This window comes from Heliangelus exortis, chromosome 4 (assembly GCF_036169615.1).
Source record: "Heliangelus exortis chromosome 4, bHelExo1.hap1, whole genome shotgun sequence".
Classification (NCBI taxonomy): Eukaryota; Metazoa; Chordata; class Aves; order Apodiformes; family Trochilidae; genus Heliangelus; species Heliangelus exortis.
In genome coordinates this window covers 11834540-11857818 of record NC_092425.1, presented here as the reverse complement: position 1 = coordinate 11857818, position 23279 = coordinate 11834540, and the positions used below count along the sequence as shown (strand labels likewise).

Sequence of the window (23279 nt, the reverse complement as noted above, 5' to 3'; positions counted from 1 at the left end):
ACTCCCTTAACACTGCTGTCTTTTAAAGGTGAGGTTGAGTACAGTGTATCTGAAGCTAAGGAAACCAGGGCTCCCATCTAGAAGATATTCAGTGATCTACCCATTTATATGCTTAATAGAAAAAAGGAAATGTCCAACTAGATGCTCCAGTCATCTATTTATTTCTTTGGAAGCGGGTCTGATGTAGCTATATATACATTGTAATAAGTACATACCTCCTATGCATAAAATGTGAAATTCAACAGCTCCTTTACTAAAAAAACCCACAAAGGGCAGCTGTTGGCAAGTGCTTAAACCTTTTATCAAGCACTTGTTCTTTAGATCCTCCTGCTTCTTGTGCAGTAGTACCTCTGACAGGTACAAACTTTCACTTGCAATGTCTGAATTTTCTTCACTGGTTAAGGACACGTTACTGAAAATCAGAGATGTTTAGATACCCTCCAAAAATTGCAACACCATTGAATTTTTGCTTGTCATTTTGTCACCAGCCCATCTCCTGCATCTTATCTCTACACAGGGAAAACAGGAATAATAATTCCCTCCCTCAAGAGTGTAGCAGAAAGAGTGGATAACTCCCTTGAAGACGAGGAAGCCCTTAGATACTGTAGCAGTTAGGCTCTTATGGGTATGCTGATAGACAATCCAAAACATTCAAAAGGTACAAAAATACATTATATGGTCAATTATAAATTCAAAACATTAAGCAATAGAGTCAGTGTTCTCCCAATGGGTCTTAGTTTCTCTGCACTTACTCAAATGAAGTAATCGTACATCTTTACTTGCTGATGCTATGTGCACTGCAAAGTTTTATCTTCATTAGGATAATGGTAGCAAAATCCAACCTGGCAGCTCTATTTTCCTTTAAATTTTCTGGCCCTAGTGTAACTAGAATAGCAACGAAAATTAAAAGGAGCCAAGGGAGGAATCCAGGCATAAAGAGCAGGAGCAGACATTATTATTGTCAGTGAGAATTAGTCAGTCAATCTTTCTGACCGCAAAGCAATTTAATTTGGCCTTTTATTGCATCCATTTTCTCTGATTAGTTTTAATGATGTCAGACTTCTTGTCCCTTGGGGCTGGAGGGCTGCAGGACATTGTCCAAGCCTTTAACCCAAGGCCCTGCATTTGCCTCTCCAGTGACCTTGGAGGTGGAAGCAGCTGGAGTCCTGACACTTTTCAGACATGCAGGTGATAATCTGACAAGTGTTATTCCTCTCTCTGTGAAATGTGCCAGAACATTAAAGGTCTGAGTTACTGCTCAGCACTTAACAGCTGTTGGCTTTTCCTGACAGCATTAAGACAATATTAGACACAGAGATATTTCAAGAGAGAGGGATGTCTAATGAAATTGCAGGTCTGCAAGGTTTCTATCAAAGGTGTTTATCCAAGCAGAGCTCACATCTGCAAGACTTTAAAAGAAGAATTCATCTATATACAAAAGGTACCAGTAGCTTGAGTTATTTGCACTGAAAACGACTCCACTTGACTGAAAAGGTTTGCATTTTCTGACTCCCCTTACAGGAAGTCTAATCTGCTGTCACCAACACACACAAGTTTTGTCTGTTTGAAAAATTCATTGTCTGTTATTATGACCAAGCACAACACCGAGACAGCTGTGTCTCCTTCCTGTGTGTTCCACTTCTATTCCTTAAAATCACATCTAGTACTATTAACAACAACAAAAGGCACATTTCAAAAATAAAGCTTAAAATAACTTTTAAAAAGAAAGGAGGCATTTGTCTTTTTCCTTCTATTCCTTTTTGGTGATCTACCTCCATCTGCTGCTCTCAAGCCTAGTGCTCAAAATAAATAAACCAGCCAAGGATAGATGTATTCTTCACAAAATGCTATATAAATTAAGTCAATATTAATTTATTCATCTTAATCACCCCCTTCTTTTTGCCCCATTTTTGAAGTGTGTTCCTTCAACATATCTGCTTACTCTTGTACACATTCAGTGTACCTAATTCAAGTTTCCAGGTAATATCCCAAAGAACAAGAAACAACTAAGTGAAGCTTGCACACATCCTTATCCTGACAGCATCTTCTTTACCTCCTTACAAATCAGGATCAAGCTGTAAAAGTGAGATGATGAATCTGATGACTCCATGGATTTCTACCTGATTTCCACCATGACAGCATATTTATCTGAATATTACCAAATTCGACGTGTTAAGAATGCATTATTACCAACTTAGCCACTCTCTCCTAGGAACATGGTAGAAAACCAGTGAATATAGTTCCAGTAATAGAAGAACTATTTTGTTTTCATATTGTTGAAATACCAAGAAAAAAAAAAAGGTCAAAGTAAATTTTAAGCTGATGCTGCAGTCTGATAGTTCTTCCTTCATGTGTTCCCAGATGTGGTTAAAAACATTGTTTTTTTGTAATCCATCGAGATATAATGCCTTTTTTCCATGTAGTGGGGACCAACCTGCTGAGTTAATCACTACTGAAAGTTTCTTTTAAGAAAAATAAACAAGAACTGTATATTTTTATCCTGAATTTTTTTTCCATATAACTAATGTAAATAAATATTTACATTCTGTCACCTAATTAAAGACTAAATCAGTACAAACGCAAAAGGAAAGCAGAAAAAGACACATTAGCATCCTCAGTCTCGGTATTTCCTGGCTCTTACCTGCTTAGCTGTTCAAACTGAGCATTAGTTTAATCACTTTTTTCTTTTAAGAAGACAAATTCTGATGGTCAGGAAAGACACCTAAATTTTTCTTTCCAGAAGAGACTAAGAGGTACAGAAAGATGTTTTTAGAAGAAGCAACACGAGCACTTCAGCTTTTGCAGGAGCAGCTGTGGAAAAATCCAGAGATACAGGTAGAGCACTGCCAATACAAATTAAGTTAATTAGGGTGAATTGTCAAAGCCTTCCCAGCTTTAGAAGGGAAGACTGACAATATCATGGTTTGAACAGATTATTCTCTAATACAGTATGACATTTACTCAGAATAATACAGGTGAGGAGAACAAAAGGCTGAAGCACTATTTTGTGTTCCTCTGTTGTTGTGGGTGATGGTTTTTGTAGTTACTGCAGAACTGGTTTGGGCACCTTTGGACTTCCAAGTGACTGAAGTGACACAGCACACACTGTGGGCTACAAACTCACCCCAGAACCCACACAGCTTTTCCTGTACTTAGACTGTGCTGAATGTGTTCCTAACACAGAGACACTGCTCTCACCACCTGGGCCAGCAAAGCTCAAGCCAAGCTCAGACATGTCTGTACTGGATAACTTGCAGTGAAAGCATCTGACTTCCCTGGAACATCCAACCCTAAAGGCAGAAAGTTGATTATATTTCTGGTTTTATTTCCAGACAAGTAAAAAAACCCCAACAGTATAGGGGGAGAATTGTCAGAGCCCTAAAGAATACAGCACAATGTAATATGTTATTTCATATGAACTGGGAAGAAAAAGTGAAAAGAGTAATTTTTTTCATGTTTGTGGTTAAAAATGACAAGGAGGGTGACTCACAGGTAAAAGTTCTCATTGTTGTTTAAAACTGAAGATATGACTTGACTTGTTGATTGTGTTACTCTGTTAAATCAGTTTGTATGCAAAATCCAAACAAGATCCAGATGCACTCCTGGCCAGATGACCAGTTGCCACTGGTGTGAAGAATGAGAACTGTCATTTATGAGCTGAGACCCTTGCAGTCAACACCAAAAATCACTTTCTACAGGAATGTACATCACTTGGGCATTTTGTCATGCCAATAAGTCTCCTTTCAAATAAAACTTTAGACTTTGGGAAGAAATAGCAAAGCAAGTGGAATACCATTTCTCTCCAGTAAGGGGTTTTGTATATTTTGACTCACAATGATCTACAGAATATGATGGTAGAAGTTTCAATCTATGTGTGATTTGTTCAGAGGAAAATACTGAATCCATTCTTGCAAACTCTAGCCACAGGAATACAGTGAACCACTTCTGGAAGCTCTTTATACACTTCTGGGCTGGCCATCTGAAAACCTCATAATTTCTGACTGCTTTCTGGATGTAATGTTCTTTTTGCATATAGGAATTACAGTGCACTGTGATGCTTGCTTTGAGATGGTTTATACTTAGGTTTCAGGGCATGGTAAAGATGGTCAGCAGAATTAAATGTTACCTCTAATTTTATTTGAGTCAGATCAGTATCATTGCTGGGATTATTTGTAGTGTTTTTCTAAATACTTGATCTATACTTGATAGAGAAAGAACAACTTCACTTTAAACAATGTATTTCCTTGTCCAGTTCACACTTGTGATATATTTACCAGTTATTAATTAAAAAGCAGATGTTAACGCTTAGTTTCATGCCATAAAATCTACTTCTTGTCCTTAATAACCCTCAAACTTTCTTTTTTTAAGGAAGGTTGTTAAAAAACCTTTATATTTATACTCAGAGTCCTACATTCATAGACACAAATCTTTTTCACCTCAATGGGTCTCGATGGAGTCTTTGCCCGAGGTAAGACTAGAAAATGCAGACCTGATGTTCATGCATTTTGACAAAAACATCTTCACAAATTTTGAGTTCTTAAGTACTGACAATATTGATGGATTTTTTTTTCCTCCATATCCTACCAACTTAGTGCATTGAATACTTAATCTTACAGGTGTTTTGAAGTCCTGTTTTCTGATTCACACAAATAATGTAATAACCAAAAGCAGATCTTCTTTCTTTTCTATACTGTATGCAAGGCTGGAAAATTGATCTAAATTAATAAAGTGGTTTTTAAAAATCCCATGTACATCAGTGGCAATGTAAAAGAATCTAGAATAAAGAGGGTATTTAAAAAAAAAAAAAAAAAAAAAAAAAAGTATTAATTTTGAAATATTTTGCTGCCACCTTCTGGAATTTAATAAAAATGCACATTTCAGTTTGCAACATGGACCTAATTTAGCCCTCAGCAGCAATTACTAACATTATTTCAGAGAAAGGATACATACATTTCCTCTTTATTACTTTTAAAATTATAAGCAATTATGTTCAATTTCAGCTTCCACAGAGAGATGGAACTGCACAGATTCAAATTTAAGGTTGTGAATAAAATAGAGGAGAAAAAAATGTGCATCACAACAAATGAATAATCAGAAGATCAAGCATTGTTATAGGTAGACAAAGCAAGAATCCACTCACAGATGATACATAAGTATAAATCATTCACAATTAATTGTTAGTTTAAATCCAAGATTACTTGTTAGAACTCATGGCCTCTTTCCCCCCAGGTATGTTTTGGCCTTTGTGCCCTGCTTTTAAATTATAACTCTACATAAATAAGCAAGAGACAAACAAGTCCTAAGGCTTTGTCCTATATATAGCCTCTCCCAGTTCCTGTCAGAGATATTTTCTCCTACACATGTGAAAAATGTAATGCGTTTTGGGGAAGATTAATATATGCAAATGTAACACCAGTACAGCAAGCACGTCAGAAAGCCTTTATTATCACTAAGACAACTGGAAAACTAGTCTTATTTTGGAAAAGAAGCCATCAGAATCATTTAACTGGAGAAGGACTAGAAATGTCCATATCTTTATGTGGTTCTGAAGTCAAGAGTTTGCTTTTGGTGCACGAGGTCAATATTCTGAGTGCATCCTGGGGTTTATTTGCCTCCATCACTGCTCATGGGGTGGACAGATGACCTCCAGGCCAGGCAGCTCTGCAGGAAAAGAAGAATCAGAATACTGGGAGGTGGAAGTATAAGGTGCTTCACTCCTACACTACCATCTAAAATTTAATTTAAATTAATGCAAAAGTGCTGAGACTTTTTCTTTTTTCTTTTTTTTTTTTTTTTTTTTTTTTTTTTCCCAGAAAGAACTAAAATGACTTTGTCCCTTACAGCAAGTGTTGTTTTAAGATTTAAAGTGGGAAGTTTTGGGTGATTACCTGAGTGTGAGTGGGGTGGATGAGGCTGTGTCAGCCCTGCCTTCTGCTGCAGTGTTCCCAGCACCGAATTTCTGAATATATCTATGTACAGATACACACACACACATCGTGGGGGACAGGCATGTGGGTTACAGGGAGGTTTGGCCGGCTTCTAGGAAGCAGAGGAGAAAGATGCCTTTAAACCAGGTCGCTCAGGCGCGACAGGAGGCCCCGATTTTGACACAAACGCGCCTGTCCTCTGCTGTTCCCTCACGGCTGTGCGTGCGGCTACGGACAAGCAGCGGAACCCGCGGCTCTGCGGCGGCTCAGCGCCGTGACACCCGGGCTCAGGGCTCAATGAGCGCCGGTGACCCAGGAGCCGGCACCCGCGGCCCGGCCCCGGCTCCCCCCACCCCCCGCCCTTTATCCGGTCTGCGCTGCGCGCTGCCGTTGCCAGGCGACGGGCGGGGCCGGGGCGGCGGGGCCGGGGCGGAGGGGCCGCCGGGAGGGTCTGCCAGGCCGCAGCCGGAGCCCGTCTCCATGTCGGCGGAAGGCGGTGGCGGCGACGGCGGCCGCCGGGCGGTGCAGGTGAGCCGGGGCGGCGGCGGGGAGAGGCCGCGGGCGGGGAGCGCCGGGAGCCGCGGCCTCGGTTTGTCCCTGAGCAGGCGCCGGCGGCCGCAGCGCTTTGCTGGGCAGCGCAACGCTTTTTTAGCTGGTTTGCTTTCAGCCTGAAAGCCGGGAAGGACCTTTCCTGCTGTGTAGGCGCTGGGAGCTGCTCCCCATCCATAACCTGGGAAACGGGCGCTCTAGGATGTGAGCAGCCTGAATTTTTTGTTCTGGATAGTCCTGCGTGGCTTTGGCCACAGGAGCAGCGGTGGCCAAGGGCAGGTGCCTGGGGAAGACACCAGCCAGCCCCTGGGCTTTGTCTCGGGGCCTTCCAGCCTGCAGAGACCGCTGCATTTTGTATTGTGTTTTTACTCCAAAAATAATGCCGGCTGCTCGCAGAACCTGTGTAAACAGGGCGTGTTGAAGGCCTCCTGCAGCAGAGAGTCCAAAATACCGGGAGTGGCTTAGGTGAAGCTCAGGACCTGCACCCTGGGTGAGGAGGCGGCCCCTGCCCGACGCCTCAGTCCTGGGTGAATCTATGGGACTTTCTGTGCCACTCTCGCTTACCAAAACACACAAAAGTGTCACACAATGATACAAAGGGCATTGCAAAAAAATGAAAAGAGGGATCTGAAAGATGTTTCTTACAAAGAAGAAATAGAAGCGAGCATATGGTGTTGTTTGGGTTTCTTTTCCAACAAAATAATTGAAATAATGGTGGTAGGATGAAAGCACTGTATATTACTTGCTTTTCACGATGATGTTGAGTTAAACATGTTGACATCTGTTGCTCAGTTTTACTTATGTATGTCTGGGAGGGGGGGGATTGGTGCTGAACATAAAGGTGTGAATCTTCCCTTATGTGTGAGAGTTATCTGTGAAACTATTTCAGGATGAGCTAGAAGAAGCAGTTGCTGCTCATGCAGCAAGAGAGCGAACAGCTGAATATTCAGATGACTTTGAGAGTGATGAAGATGGCATATTAAGTGGTAAGAGAGAACAGAATGGTTTTCCTTGTGTTTATTCCCTTTCTTAAGTCAGTACTAGATCACAGAGAATCTTTGTGAGCCTATACGGTGAAGTGTTCCAAGATTTCCTATTTTAACAACTTTTAAATCAGTGTTCCTCTTCCAGGATAGGAGCAGAATTCCCAGTGAATTCAATGATGGTGTCAAACTGCCAGACCAGATGCAGTCTGTACTGCTTCTTGCAGTTTTACTCCTGAGCCATATTGTTTACACCTGGATGAGACATTAGTGCACAGTGCTGTGAATGAATGTGGACGTGGACAGATAGAAAGCCACATTTTTGTCCTGCTGTTTTCCCAATCTAATGAATTGAGGGGACAAGAGCTATAGGACACACCGCAGAGCATACTTGCCTGGCAATGTAGACAGACCAGGAATATCAGGCTGTTCTTTCTGGACCAAGATGTATTTGATGTTTGGTAATATTTCTGTTTAGTCTAATGGAATTGGCCAAATAGCTTCTTTCTCCTGAAACGGTGCTGCATATTAAGGGAAATATTAATCTGAAATATTATAAATAAAATTTAAAGGATTAACTAGGTGTCCAGTTTTTCATTCATGTCTGCTTTTCCATTCAAGTTCATGGGATGCTTTGATTTCCCTTTGCTGACAAGATTTAGGAAGTCTCCTACTTTAAATATGTTATTCTACTATTGTGACACTTTTGACATCTTCCTTAAGCATTTGAACTTTGCAATAAAGTGAATTAGAAATATAAAAATATTTTTGTTATCTGCTCCAATGCTAAAGTTCACAGTTATTTCCTCTGAGTGTCTTCTAGTAGATTTCAAATGGTATGAAACTGAAGAGAATAGGAGAGGATTCTGATAACCAAACATGCCTAGCATTATTGTTGCTGGCTTGCTTCCACTTCTTACTGCTTTGGAGATAAAGTATTTTAGAAAGGATTTAAATTGTGTGAAAGATAAAAATTTAACAGCAAGTATTGGTATTTCTTCTGATTGGAACCATAAGGACAGATGACAGGAAAGGAAGTAGAATAAGGACTTGGTTTGGTGGTTTTGCAGAGATCAGAGGTCCAGAAAGAGAAACACTTAAGATTTAAGTCAGGAGGCTGTTATATTAAAAATACTTTAAAATTATAGAAGACTTTTTTCCCCTTGTCTCAAATATAACTTGATAATGTGCTATTTTCAGGTACAGAGGAAGAACTTAATGAAAGCAATTCATGTGCTGGAAGCACTATAAAATCCATCGTGGTTGAGAATCCTCTCTCAGATGATGATACTTCACAAAAAATAGCAGATTTGGAAGATGAAGCTGCTGATGACTTGACTTCATCATTTCATGAAAAGAAGCAAATGCTTTTAGATGGTGAAATAGCACAGGGTGACAGGAAAGAAGAATGTTTGGAAAATCAAAATGAGGGTGATGACAGAAAAAACAATCAGGAGCGTCCAGCTGCTGAAGAAGTACCATATGATAAAAGTGACCAGTATAATAACTTGTCAATTTATGAATCTGAGAAAAAAGCAAATCAAGAAGTAGACAAACCAATACCAGAGCTACAGGTGCCTGGAACAAGAAATGCTTCAGCATCAGGTGAAAAGAGCATTTTGAATGTTTTTGCAGCTATTGGCTTAGTGGTATTACAGTATTTTAAAGTGTGGTGTTTTGGGTTATTACCTGTGTTAAGTACCAGATGCTTTGGCTTGCAGGGATTTTATTAATTACTCTTCTAAAAACGTGTATTTTGATAACCTTTAGCCAAGGATAAACAACCAGTGTGGGCCAAGTAGGAGGAGGTTCCTGTTTGCTGTTTGGGTACTTTAAAAGTCTGGCTCTCCAACAGTGCCTGTCCGTGGAAGGTGTGTGAGAGCTGCAGAGTTGCCTCCTCAGTGTGTACATAGCAAAGAAATCCATATCCACACACAGTGTCCACTGCATCCACACTCCCTGTAGTGGAAGGGCACTTCTAGTGGGATCCCTTCTCTCTGACCAGTGAGTCTGGACTGCAGCATTTGCAAATATGAGGTCATGATGCTGAGAATTCATGATGATGTAACAATGTCTGAGCTGTGACCAAAACATTTATGAATTGTAGACTTGCCATCCCTGCAAAGTTTAAATTTCAAATGATCTATTTCTTTGAAGATACTGACCCACTTTGAGTGTGTACTCAAACACATAAAACCTGCAAACTTTAATGTTTCACTTTAAGAATAGCTAGTTCAGGTTTTATACCACTATGCAGGACTTGGAATTCTGCTAATTGGCTATATGTGCTTTAACAAATTTTGAGTGTCAAGACATATTTTACTTACATCCTAATATGAGAATAATTTGTCCTGTTTGATGTTGAGAGAAATTTATGACAGGTCATTACCTCTGATGGAAGATTACAACTATAAATTTGGTAGAGCGTAGTTAGTAGTAATATCAACTCCTTTTTTTCTTTCCACACGATGGCACCAAAGTGCTAGAGACTTGAATGTGCAACTGGGCACTGCAGGTGCCTCTCTTCCACTGTCAATCAGCCTGTGTAATGTTAGACTTGGAGAAAAAAATTGAAGAAAGCCTTTTCTTGATGTGAATCTAAGTAGCACAGTGATACTTAAATCCTTTCTTCACTAATCTACCATTGTAAATTTTCTTATATGAGATAAATTGATCTCTGCTCAACAGAAGAGGTGACTCTCCAGAGATTAATCACCTTTCTCTACTTCTTTGATTTTTGTTGCCATTTACTGCATGAAAAAACTGTTGGTGCACTTGTAGGAATATTGTTAGTGACTTCTCAGCTCTCTAAACTTGACTCTAATATAGTTAGACTTTGTTCAGCTGGCTGTGCTGGATGGGTATGGTGAGTGTCCCATTTCCTGCAATAGATTTGTATGAACTGGGACTTCATAAGCAACACATCCATGACAATCTCCAGATTTAGATAAGTAACTCTGGATCAGCATGTGTAAAGAAAGCCTCTGCATAGCTTGATTTTGGTGACAGGGCAGGGGAAGAGCAGATGAAGAAGACAGGATTACTAAACAGGAGGAGGGTGAGGGGCCAGAGGATAGAGATCTGTAAGAAACAGTTACGTGATGGTTCTGCTTCTCAGTGACTGTCGTAGGGAGGAAATAGAGACATCACTGAAGAAGCCAGAAACACTAAAAGCTCTCCTCTTCAACTGCACACATCATGATGTCTTTTCCTGCCCAATAGGAAGTTTTGTCTTTCTCGTGCTCTCACATTTTGTAATATTTGTTAAAACTTCAATTGCTATTCCAGTCTTACATCTAAATACAAGTGAATACTCTTCTTATTAGTCCGTATAGTCCTTAGAATGAAATGTAGAAAAAATACATTATATTCCATACAATTTAGTAATATATTTCAGTAACAATGAAATTCTTGTTAATGTGTCCTCTTGATCTTAACCCTTTAATCAAGGGTTGGACTCGGTGATCTCTGAGGTCCCTTCCAACCCAGCCTATTCTATGATATGATATTAAGAAAAATATCTATGATCTTTTTTCTCCCCTCAGCTCAAGATCAGAAGATTAGCACCAGTGACTTGAAACTGGAGGACAACAGTACAAAATCCTCATCTGCAATGGAAGTAATGATGAGTACAGTATATGAGAAAAGAAAGAAATTAGAGAAGTCAGCAGATGACAGTTTAGATGAAATGGTGAAAAAAGCAGAAGGGCAAATAGTAACTGACACAATACAGGAGGTATCAGAGAATGAGGAGTCAAAGAACACTTCAGAGGTACAAGTTATTGTGCATAAGTGCTTTTACCATGCTTTAAAACAGTGTCCTAGAAGCACAGTGAAAAGTTTAGTAAAGTTACTGTTGGTATCTTAAATGAATAGAACCATGTTTGTAAAACTGACAGTTTATGTCTGGTTTGTAGAGCTGAGGTTCTTAGAAATCCTGTATAGTTTTATGGAAGATGTAGAGAATAGCTTGTACACAAATCATTTAAAACTGGTAAAGGTATTGCAATGTGTGTTTCCCAATCTTCAGAAAACACCCTGACCCAAGTGAAAATGTAAAACCTCTGTCATGAGATTAGTTCAATTGGAATGAGCTGTGTGCATTGGCAGAGGTTGGAATGGATGATATGAGTTGGATAGTGGACAAGATGCAGAGCATGTTTAGCTTTATCATAAGAAAGAAAAGATACAGATATATGTAACTGTTAAAGCTAGATAATAAAAGCAATTAAAAGGGTGTTGATATAATAAGAGTGAAACCCACTGCCCGTGTGGGTTCTTTCTATTCCTTTTTATTTCTAAACTATAGACTATTTTCACATGATACAAAGGAACATTTCTGTCTGCTGTTCCAAAAAGATACATTCTTAAAGTTTGCTCATTTGGCTTCTTCGGGTTTTTGTGATTTTTTTCTGGTTTTGTTTTTTTTTAAACTTTCGTACCCTGTCCTGTACCCTTTCTGTATTACAGTAGCTTTATTGCATGTTTTCTAACATCATAGAATCATAAAATATCCCAAGTTGGAAGGAACCTATAAGGATCAAGTCCAATTCCCAGCATCCTTGTTTGCTTGTGAAAAATCAGTTTCATTGTTGTCTCATTCTGTTGCTCAAAAGATTCTATAATTTTACTTTTCCTTTGTGCTTCTTAGAAACCAAGTGAAACAAAGGAGAGTGTTCTACAAAGCCCCAGAACTTTCTTACCTGACAGGTAAGAGAAAGGTGCAATGTATCCCAGTCTGCTGAGTGTAAGATGAATGTAAGTGCTCTGAAAATGCTGCTTCACTCTCATTTTCTGTCAGAATTGTCTTTGCTGCTGCCAGCCTCTGACCCTCTGTGGAAAGTTGAGTACATGTGGTATGTTACTATAACCCTGCTCAGTGTTAGATCAGACCCAAGTCTTTTGCCAGTGTCTGTGATGAGTGTGTGCTACTGGATCCACCAGTGAATCTGGTTCATTACAGGTGTCATTACAGGTTTCAAACTGTTTTGAAGATGAAAGTTAGGAATTTGTAAACTTTCTTGAGCTGGATATACTGGGTAGTGGCTTGTTTTGGCAATGATAAAGCCCTCAGAAGAAAAAAGGCTTCTTCCTCCTTTCCTTTTCTCCTGTCGCCAATCAAGTGCCTGTAAAAACAGAATCACAGAACACTTCTTGCTATTAGCTACAATAAATAGGAATATCACTAATGAATTTGTGTCTTGGTATTTTTATAGGACTCTGCCTTCTGGGGACTTGAAGAAAAAGACAAAATCTGTTCCATCAGCTGCACCTGTTTCATCTCAGTATCTGGGAACGTTAAAGGTGTTGGAGGATAAATGTGTGCAGAAGAACACTACAGAATTTGAGAAAGCAGATAGTTTACGAGCAGCTGTTTACCAGGTAAGTGTTAAAAACAAACATACAAACCAGCCAAAAAAAAATCTAACAAACAAAACTATGCATATAAAGGTCCTGCTGTAGGAGTCAGCACTTCTTATTTTCTTGAAATAAATATTTTGAAATTTATTCCTTCCATATGCTCAGACCTGCTGACCTGCTGGAGAGCAGTGTAGGTGAAAGAGACCTGGGGGTCCTGGTAGATAAGAGGATGACCATGAGCCAGCAATGTGCCCTTGTGGCCAAGAAGGCCAATGGCATCCTGGGGTGCATTAGAAAGGGTGTGGTTAGTAGGTCAAGAGAGGTTCTCCTCCCCCTCTATTCTGCATTGGTGAGGCCGCACCTGGAGTATTGTGTCCAGTTCTGGGCCCCTCAGTTCAAGAAGGACAGGGAAGTGCTTGAAAGAGTCCAGCGCAGAGCTACTAAGATGATTAAGGGAGTGGAGCATCTCCCTTATGAGGAAAGGCTGAGGGAGCTGGGTCTCTTTAGTTTGGAGAAAAGGAGACTGAGGGGTGACCTCATCAATGTTTTCAAATATGTAAGGGGTGAGTGTCAGGGAGATGGAGCTAGGCTTTTCTCTATGGTGACCAGTGATAGGACAAGGGGTAATGGGTGTAAGTTGGAGCATAGGAGGTCCAAGTTGAATATCAGAAAGAATTTTTTTACTGTAAGGGTGACAGAGCCCTGGAACAGGCTGCCCAGGGGGGTTGTGGAGTCTCCTTCACTGGAGACATTCAAAACCCGCCTGGACACGTTCCTAGGCGATGTACTCTAGGGGGCCCTGCTCTGGCAGGGGGGGTTGGACTAGATGATCTTTCGAGGTCCCTTCCAACCCCTAGGATTCTATGATTCTATGATTCTATGATTCTATGTATGAGAGGGACATACTTACTGTGTCAGACTATTTTCAGGCATGTACAGTATTTTCCTCTTTTCTTTTTCTAAGTAGCATAAATAAGTGTGTAGATTGAAGTTTCTATTCTGGAGATATTCTATTCAGTTGTCATTCTGAAAAAAAAGTGAAAAAGTGAAAAAAAGTCTGGAATTTTCTCCAAAGGGATTATCTATATGGGTTCTTTGTAGAGTTTAATAACAATTAGTTTGTGGGTTCCAACAGATTTTTGCTAGTAATCTGTGTGGGAAGAACTTTCCATAATGGATGCTGTTCATATTGGCATGAGGGTTTATGTTTTTTATGGTTCTAGAAGAAATTCAGAATCTCAGATCCATATTTGTGTAATCTACATAATTTTAAAATTAAACAGGCTTAATTTAGGACACTTAAATCTCTAAACTGCATACAAAATACATAGTTAATCCTAAATAATGAAAACTGAAATTTGATTCTGAAGCCTTGAAAATTTAAGCCTGATTCTTTAAGTGGCTCATAACATTTGATAGATGTCTCACTCTTCCCAGTTGGATTTTATTCTCTTTAATTATAACTCTTTGCAAGAAAGAAAATAGAAATAGAAATAATATTCCTATATACCAAGTGATAAGAATCTTTATTACATTCTTCTTTTTCGAATTTAAAAATGGTTTCTTTTTGTGTATTTTTTTATGTATTTTTTTTAAGATCCTTAAGCTTTTTGTATTTTGTATCTATGATTTTAGAACCTTAGATATTTTTGATCAGAGTGTTCCTGTGATCACAGCTTAGTCTTTCTCATGGGGGAGCAGGTGGAAGAGTTAAGTGTGTTCTGGTTGTTTTGACAGAACAACTTTTTTGAAACAAAAAGACTTTAAAAGTATAAAAGTCTTCTATTGCTTCTTACAGAACTGGTTGGAAAAGAAAAAGGTATTTCTAAAGGAATTAAAGAGAAATGAACAGAAGAAAGCTGAAAATTTAAAGAGCAATACTGAAAAGGTTTGTTTATATTCTTGTTTGAAAAGAACTTGTCAGACTGGAATCCTTTGAAGTATGGTTTTCTGTGCTTTCTGCCTAATTATATCACTCCTATTCCAAGACATCCAGTTTTCACTAAATAGCACAAGGTGATTTGAAACAGTAAATGGCTTATCCCACTTGTTATGGTTGCTATAAAGGCTGATGCTTCCCTACATGTTTACATAAGGCATGTTAAATCTCTGCTGCTTAGATGAATTTTCACATTGTTTACAAAGAATGTGGAATGCTCTACTCTTCAGGTGTTGTCATCTAATAGAAAGTAAGTTTTCACCCTCTCTGAAGAGATTCTTATCTACAGAAGACTGTATTTTGAATATTACCATAAAGAAGTCTTAGATTTTTCTGTTAAGTGTTTAATGTGTTTTACTTCTAAGCAGTGAACATGTATTTCATATTTTACACATATTTTGCAGGAGTAGTTTGTCTCAATTAAGTTAACTTAAAAATTAACACAGAAAGAAAAAACAGTTCTGTACAGTTCAGATTTAATTTTGAGTATTCCTTGGACTGTTTTCTGCAAATTGATTTCTGTTTTTTAATTGCTTCATCTAACAAGGAGTTTAAAGCAGCTATTTCAATCACAGTTTCATATTTAAGCATGTTTAAATGTAGACTGTTTTTTCAATCTAGAAAGATGCTGTTAAAAGAGAGGAAGCAATTGCATCTTTTGAAGCCTGGAAGAAAAAGAAAGGAAGAGAAGCAAAGAAGTTAAATGAAAAGAAGAGGCTTGAAGAGCTTCAGAGAAAGAAAGCAGCAGAACAGAATGAGGAGAAAACAGAAGCAGCACAGAAGGTGATGTGAAATATGTACATAATTGTGTATCAGATGTGTTTCATGGGATGGTTGAGAATAATTTTGATTAATCCAGCAAGAGATGGAAACAAGCTACATTCTGAAATCAAAACATGGTTAATTTTTGAAGAAAGCTTATTTTAGTTTCTGCTCTATTGGAAGTATGTAATGTGTACATATGCACACAGAATTCTTTACCTAATTGGTTCTATTATATAAATGTACAATAAGCTGCATATAAATACATTGGCAATGAACTATTGCTTATTGGGAAAGTAATATATTCTTTTTATGTATAGTGATGCCCACTTCCAAACAGTGCTAAAAATTGTAATGTGTAGAAGTTACAAAAAATAGTAATGCAGAAGAAACAAGTGGAAAAAAGGGTAGGGGGCAAGATTTCTAATAACTCTGTTGTTTTCTTTAGGCATTTGAAAAATGGAAAGAAAGAAAAATGGAATATTTAAGAGAGAAAAATAGAAAGGAAAAACAGTCTGAAAGAATCAGGAAGAAGAAAGAAGAGGAACTCATTGCAGAGAAGAAGAGAGACAGCTTGTCAGCAGTAGAAAAATGGTACTACTCCACTGGGTTTTGGAATATCATAGTTTCCCAAGTATTTGCTTATAAATGCAATAGGTCTTCTGGGGTCTGCTTGATGTGCTTTTAATTTGGAGACAGTGGCATGCTTGGGATCAGGCTCTTCATTCCCAATGGAGAACAATTGTTCAGTTTGTTCTCCCTGCTATGTGTTCTTTCAGTTTAGTAACTTAAATGCTTTCCTTCCCTAAAGGCTACTGGACAAAGCTCAGGCTGGGATACTGCAACTGGAAGTCAGATTCATTGAGTAGTGCAATGCAGTTAATCTCATGCTTCATTACTAAGCAGGTGGAAGGAAAGTTAATATCTTAAAATTATGTGGAATACAAAATGAATGTAGATGTATTCAGAAGAAAATGAGGTGTGTCTGCTGGACAAACTATTTTTCAGTTTTACAAGTCAAGAGTACTCACCAGCCATGTGCATCTTCCAAAAAATCCTCAGAAGTTTTGAATATTTTTTTTGTATGATACCAAAAAGGGAGAAAGTGGTATAGAAAACCTGATGCCATAATAGAATAGTAGGTTCATTGGTGCCTGGGTGATATAATATATAAAGATGGACTATGAAGATTTTAAATACATGCTCTCTGTCTTCTCTTAGATATTGAAAATACCTCTTTTGACTCAATTCAGTTTATCAGCCTCAGATGCAGCACCAAGTCTGTTACATGATGATCTCCTGTTTATCCCTTTCACTACACAGGAATGAAAAAAAGGAAGAATTTGTAAAACAGAAGAAAGAAGAAAAAATCCGAGAGAGAAAAAAGCAAGAAATGCAACAAGCAGAGAAGGAAGAAAAAAGTAAAAAGGCTCTGGAGGAATACGAAAAATGGCTGGTATTATATTTAAATTTTTTTGGCAATTTTTCAGAACCAAAAATTTATGTAGGAATGAATGTGTACACTTTTGTATTGCGTTACTTCTAGTTTTTCATGCTGTTATGAAAGAGGCCAGATGATGGCAGCATTATTTAGTTAGTCCCCCAAAATTCTTGAGGAAAATGATAATATGGGGTGGGCTTGATATTTAACATACATAGTAAACATATTCTCCCTACCTACATGGCACAGAGTTTTGAATTTTAAAGTTAGTTTTCATTTTCTGACAATCCATGTCTCAGAATGAACCACAACACAAAAACATCAAAGCTAAGAAGTAGCACGACTGCAGCAGTGAGTGCATAAACATTCAAGGAAGTGAATTTAAATGTGGAAACTTGTAGACCTTCAGACTGATAAAAGCACTTGTAATGCTGTTACACTCTGATGTTACCAGTGTTGTTTTTCCTACAACAGTATATTTTAGTCACAGTTGTTAACCAGTAAACTAATCTAGTCCCAACAAAAAGGCAGGCTTGTCTTGCAATCACTACTATTCTTAGAATATATTGTTTTATTACAGATGTATTAATTACTTCTTAAGGAAATCCCTGCATTTTTTCTCCTCATCCTGTGGCACAGTCATTCATCAAACTGACTTTCCAGATTTTCTTACTTTGAGAGTGTTTCTTCTGTTGTCTCTCTTGTGATTTCTGACATGTCCTTCACCTACCATCTCTGTTTCCATTTACAAAAGGGGAATCTTGCAACTCAGCTGCCTGAAGTTCTGTACAGGGATTAATTTATACTATTTGGTTGGTTTTCTTGTGGGGGTTCTTTTTTTTTTTTTGGAGAGAGATAGATCAGAACTGAAGCAGGCAGATGTTTTCTCTGTTTTCAAACCTTTTAAGCCTTGGGCTTAAGACTTTTAAGATCTTCTTTGACCTAGTCCCCTGTTGGAATACCTCTAATATCTGTAATCATTGGTTAGAAGTGTTTTCTCTCCTCCTGCTTGTCAAGTGATTTCCAGCTCAGTTTTGTCAAATGATCCATGTCCAATCTTAGATAATTTCTTTAGTCAATATTCCTGGTTAGCAGGGAAAGGAGTAGTATGCTTTGAATAATAGCTAACACTGTTCTGGCATGGTCCACTTAATGAGAATATCCTCAATTAGCATAGTTGTACCAAAGCCAGAATTGCTACATCTCACTGTACATTTTACTTCTTTGCTGTCTTGGACTCTGCACAAAGGTGAAAAAATCCTACTTTTTTTGGGAATTAAATCTGCCACCTGGCTAAGGCTTCCAGGATGAATGTAAACTCCTGGGGTCATCCCTCCACTTCAGTGGGTTAGTTAACATAAATTTTACTAGCTGGAGGAATCACCAAATCTGCATGGATGTACATGTGCCTACATGAGACAAGCAGTTTGAAAAAAAAGCAGGTGTTGGAGGATGTGACATGTACTGAATAGGTTGGCAGAGGTACCTCTGAAACTATGTGATTTTCAGTGTCTAAGTGTTTACTGATGAGTCTCATGGCCAATCTTCACCTTTTCACTCTGAAATTCTGCTGGGTTTTGCCACTAGCACACCTGTATTTGGGAAGGCATATTGAGCAATGGCTCTCTTATTGTGTTTGACCAGAATATTATCTCACTTTGTGTAGTAGGAGAGAAAATACACACCTTCAGTGAACTTGCAGGAGAGAAATGCTTGTGAAGGTGTCAATTTATTGTCAAGGGAGCTAAGTTGATGTCTGCCTATAGGTAGAAAAACAGGCATCAAATCTGAGAGGGCAGAATTGTGGAAGCCTTTTAAGTGTATTATTTCCAGTAAGAGGATTTTTGTTTGAAGGGAAGTAAAGGAGTAATATAGTGGGAAGTACCCTAATATGTTTTCATTAACATTCAGGAGAAATAAATGTATAAATTCCTCCTTTGCTTTCCCGAACCAGGTGTTGGCCATAGTAAATGGATAAAAGAAGCAAATCTTCTTGTAGTTCTAAAATATTTTAAAAAATTCTGCTTTTATGTTTATGTAAATTCTGTTACTTACTCTTCTAAAGGTCTTTGTGTCAGTGTTTGATAACATAAATGCATAGAGATTACTTTTTAAGTAGGAAAATAAATGCCCTGAAAAAAGCTATTAACAGTTGTAAAATGCTAACATAAATGGGATAATCTTGAGCTGAAATACTTCAGTATTGCTGAGGAAATTTAAGATTCTGGGCTTTTTGTTTCTTTCATAGAATTTGCCTCTCACTATTCACTGAGTTCTCTTCAAGACGACCTAGATGTTTTGCTTGATAAATGAGCCTTTTTTTTACTTAATACAAAATACCAGTGTCTGACACTTGTCATTAACATGGACCTATTATGAGGAATTATGTTTTCCATTTTATGTGATAAACATTAACCTGTATGAATTGATGAGGAGTAAGGCTACTGCCAAATAATTCTAAGATCATAGTAAAGTTAAATGCCCTAGAAAAAGTTTGAAATTCTACCTTGAGGTCGAGCATGCTCAATATCTATTTTTAGCATTCTAAAGCTGTTTAAAAGTGTCCAGAAATTATGTATGGGATGAGTCTCATGGATTTGTTGCTTTTCTGGGTTAGAAACAGCTGACGTGGGATATTCATTTCGTGTGGTTTAATAAGGTCTATCTGAAAATACTTTCTATATTGGAATATTAATCTTCTGGCATTGCAATATGTTAGAAATAGGGGTGCTACTGTTACTTCTCTTAAATGTCCTAAGGATTCTGTACTATCTAAAGTTCAATTATTATGTGGCAGTCATACTGCTAAAGAATGTGGTCTTCCCAGAATTCTGTATGTGAAAAAAGTATTCATCTTGCTAAGCTGTTAAATAGGAAACTTCCACAGAGAAATCAACCCATGGAAGTGAGTTGACAATAAATGCATAATAGTGTATGACAAACTATGGTTATTGGTTTTGTCTTTCACTATTTCTGTTAACTCTTCTCCTGTTAGTGCAGATGACATTATTTATTATTTTAGGGAGGATTTTCATCAGTTATGTCTGATGATTATGTGAACTAGAACATAAAAACCTTTGTGTGTTGAGGCAGGGAAGAAGTAAATCTTCATGTCAAATTTAGTATTATTTTACATTAGCTCAGGACTCTTTCCTAGGCAGTGAGATTCATTCACAAAAATTGGGTATTCAAATCCATTTATTCAAACCCATTCAAACCAAAATCTGAGGCAACTTTCATTCCCTTCCTTTATCTTCCTTATGCTTTATCTTTAGTGTGAGGTTTTCATATATATGTCTGTTGTGCAACATATATTCAGTACAGAGTGCATTATAAACATAATTATGCACCTTTCTTTGTGACCCATGGTTTCTTAATTGTCAACACTGCTACAGTAAGTCCTATTTTAATGAGTTTCCAATTACCTGTCCTGATGTGTCTTTGAATGTCAAATGCACATTCAGATTTTAAGATTTGAAGAATATGATTAATTTTTTGTAAAAATAAACTGGCTGGGTGTGTGCACCTTCTCAAAAACAAACATAAATCATGTTTGTGTTCCATTATAGAGCACATTCTTCCCAAGCTCATCTACTCCTTGCACACAACCTGCAGGTTTTTTTGAAAAATATCACTGATAAAGCAGAATCCTTTCCCACTGGGGTACTAACCAATTCCCTTTAAGAATTCCTGAGAAATATATTTTAAGCTTGTTCTAAAGACTCAAAGCTACTACATGTGTTCATCCAAAGAATTTCTCTATGGAAGGAGAAAAAATGAAAAAGTGTAGGATGACAGGGACACAATTTTACAGTGCTGCAAGCCCAGTTTGTCTCAATCACTCCATATAATCCAGAATGATACAGTTTGTACAGAGAGATAATGTCTTTATTGTAGTAACTGTGATGAACTTTTGTATTGCTTGTTTCAGTACAGGGCACTACTTCTTGTTTTTAATAATGTCTTGCTTTTAATCAGCTTTACTTGGAGCAACATGAAATAATTGTGTGTTTATTTACCTAGACCAGGCATTCTGACTGAATTGGATCTGCAGATTTATATTAACAAAGACCTAAAGGGCATGGATTAAAATCATATTGATAGGGTTGATGTTTTAGTGCATGTTATGCTTTTTAAGAGTTTTTTTTTTTTTTTACGTATCACTTGTGTAGGTGGCATTAGTACATTCTGATTGCTACATATGTGTTAAAAAAGAGAACTCCCTCTTCTACAATAGCACTTCTATCCCCCCTTTGCCACTCTATTCACTTCACCAGAGTTACCTCACTATTCCTCTTCTCACTTATGAATAATTTGTAAACACTGCTGGGATCTTGGGAATTTGCAGGAATTTTGCCCTCAGAGGGGGAGGATCATCTGACTGTGTTAGAGTGCCTTCAAGGAGCAATACTTCCACTGCAATGCAGTTCATGCATGTGAAAATAAGAAACTTTTTTGTGGTTCTAGGTACTTGCTGAGGGAAGAACCAAGGCTGCATTTGTTACAACTGATGATGATCTTTACTACCAATGATGTGTTTGCCTGTTCATGAGCCAGAGTGCCAGCTGCTCAAGGACCTTTTATCCACCTGAGAAGTGGAGCACTGTAATTTATGCTCTGGTCCATAATGTCAGCCTTAGTTCCACCAAGGAACTGCCTTAAGTCAGTAAGTGGTGTGCTCAAGCATGCACCACAAATTTGCAAGTATGAAACAGGGAAAATTTGCACCCATAAGGAACTCTCCTGTGTACTAAATTCCTAATGCAGATGCACCCTTAAATGCAGGTCCTCACAATGGTAAAACAACAGTCATCTTTGCAAAGAAAAATGTTTTTTATGTAGAACAGAGCAATATAAAAATTTTAAAATATATGAAAATAATTGCAGATTACTTTATGAATGACAAGTTTCTTGAAAATCATTAAACTGGCACAAAAAGAATATTGAAAGTATCTTGCTTGCCCTCTATCCATTACTGCTTGAAATAATAGGAAGTGTCATCCCAACCTTGCAGCATTTATATTATGTTAGATAGATATTTGTTTATAATTAAACTGTTTAATTCCTTGTTTGACAAGTGTGATTTAATAAGTACAGAACGTTAGAAAGGTGCCTCAATGTTCTCATGTAATGAGAACAACATATTTAGCATTGTGATTTAGGTACCCACTTGAAGAAAATGAGTAATAAGGTGAGACTAATTATATACAAGATAAATACTGTGCCTAATCTACTACATCTTCTGATGGGCTTTTTGTTTAGGTAGTGCAAAGCCAGCCCATCCTTGAGGCAGTCACCTTAATCACAAAATGACATCAAATGTTCAGTCTCTTCTGTTGTCCTGTGCAGTGTGTGTGTGACTCCAAAGGCAAATCTCCATTGCATGTTAACTTTTCATTTTACACAAGAAAGGTGTAGCAATAATTGTAATTTTCCTGTTGTTGAAGTTGGGTTTTTTGTTGGGTATTTTTATTTGGGTTGGGGTTTTTTGGTTGTTAGCTTTGGCTTGACACATCTTATTCTTCTCAGGAAAAGAAAGAGAGGAGAGAGCAGCTAGAGAAGAAGAAGAAAAAGAAGTTACAGGCTGTCCATGGGGATGAAGGGTCTTCTCCTTGGAGTCCACCTGGCAAAGTCACATATTCAATGAATTACTGAGCAATCTTTTGCCTTCTGTGAGAAAAGATGATCTACAAAGTTCTGACAATGGCAATTGTTATTTCAATAACAGCTGATCTTCACTGAATCCACAGCAGAGGTTGCATCTTTTCTTTTTGGTGTATTTTCTCTCTGGAGTTTAAATCGGTCAATTGTCCCTTTCCATTACTTTAGAAAATGTACTAATTTTTGTAATGTGACATTTAACTTAGTTTTACTAAGTCCTGTATTATTTCATTACTTTTTTGGGGGGTGAAAGTGTATATTCAGGATGCATAGGGCTTTTTTTTTTTATTATTTCACCCAATAAATAGCAGAGTGGTTATTTTAAAGTTCCTAGGCCACACTGCTGGGGAGTTAAGTCTGGAAGAAGTGTTTTGTGGTGAAAGAGAATCATGGGCATTAAGATTTTGGTTTTCTTGTGGCATTACAAAGAAGACAAAAGGCAAAGTGGTAGGAGGACATAATTTAAATACATGAAGAGGAAAGCTATAGAGAACATAATATAATTCATAGATTATTATATTGTGAAATATAAAAACAGCTTTTAAATTAAAAGTGCATCAAACAGAAACAGGATTTTGTGGGACCAGAACTAGTCAGCCATGTCATGGGACAGGATTAAACTGGAATCCATATAATATAAAATAATCCAGGTATCT

General features: G+C 37.8%; 1 protein-coding gene and 1 long non-coding RNA gene across 2 annotated transcripts; one reads left to right on the top strand and one right to left on the bottom strand.

Moving 5' to 3' along the window:
• Positions 1–5088: 5088 nt before the first annotated feature.
• Positions 5089–5968, bottom strand: LOC139796334 (uncharacterized). The gene is made up of 2 exons (XR_011725954.1): positions 5889–5968; positions 5089–5661 (listed from the first exon to the last, which is right to left on the bottom strand). It is a non-coding gene; the product is annotated as an uncharacterized lncRNA (long non-coding RNA).
• A 76-nt stretch (positions 5969–6044) lies between these two features.
• Positions 6045–22705, top strand: MAP9 (microtubule associated protein 9). The gene is made up of 11 exons (XM_071743024.1): positions 6045–6455; positions 7366–7462; positions 8660–9064; positions 11005–11231; positions 12111–12169; positions 12676–12841; positions 14619–14708; positions 15381–15542; positions 15970–16115; positions 16845–16977; positions 22492–22705. Exons 1-11 carry the CDS (start codon positions 6060–6062, stop codon positions 22615–22617), a joined length of 2007 nt encoding a protein of 668 aa, XP_071599125.1. The 5' UTR covers positions 6045–6059; the 3' UTR covers positions 22618–22705.
• Positions 22706–23279: the final 574 nt, after the last annotated feature.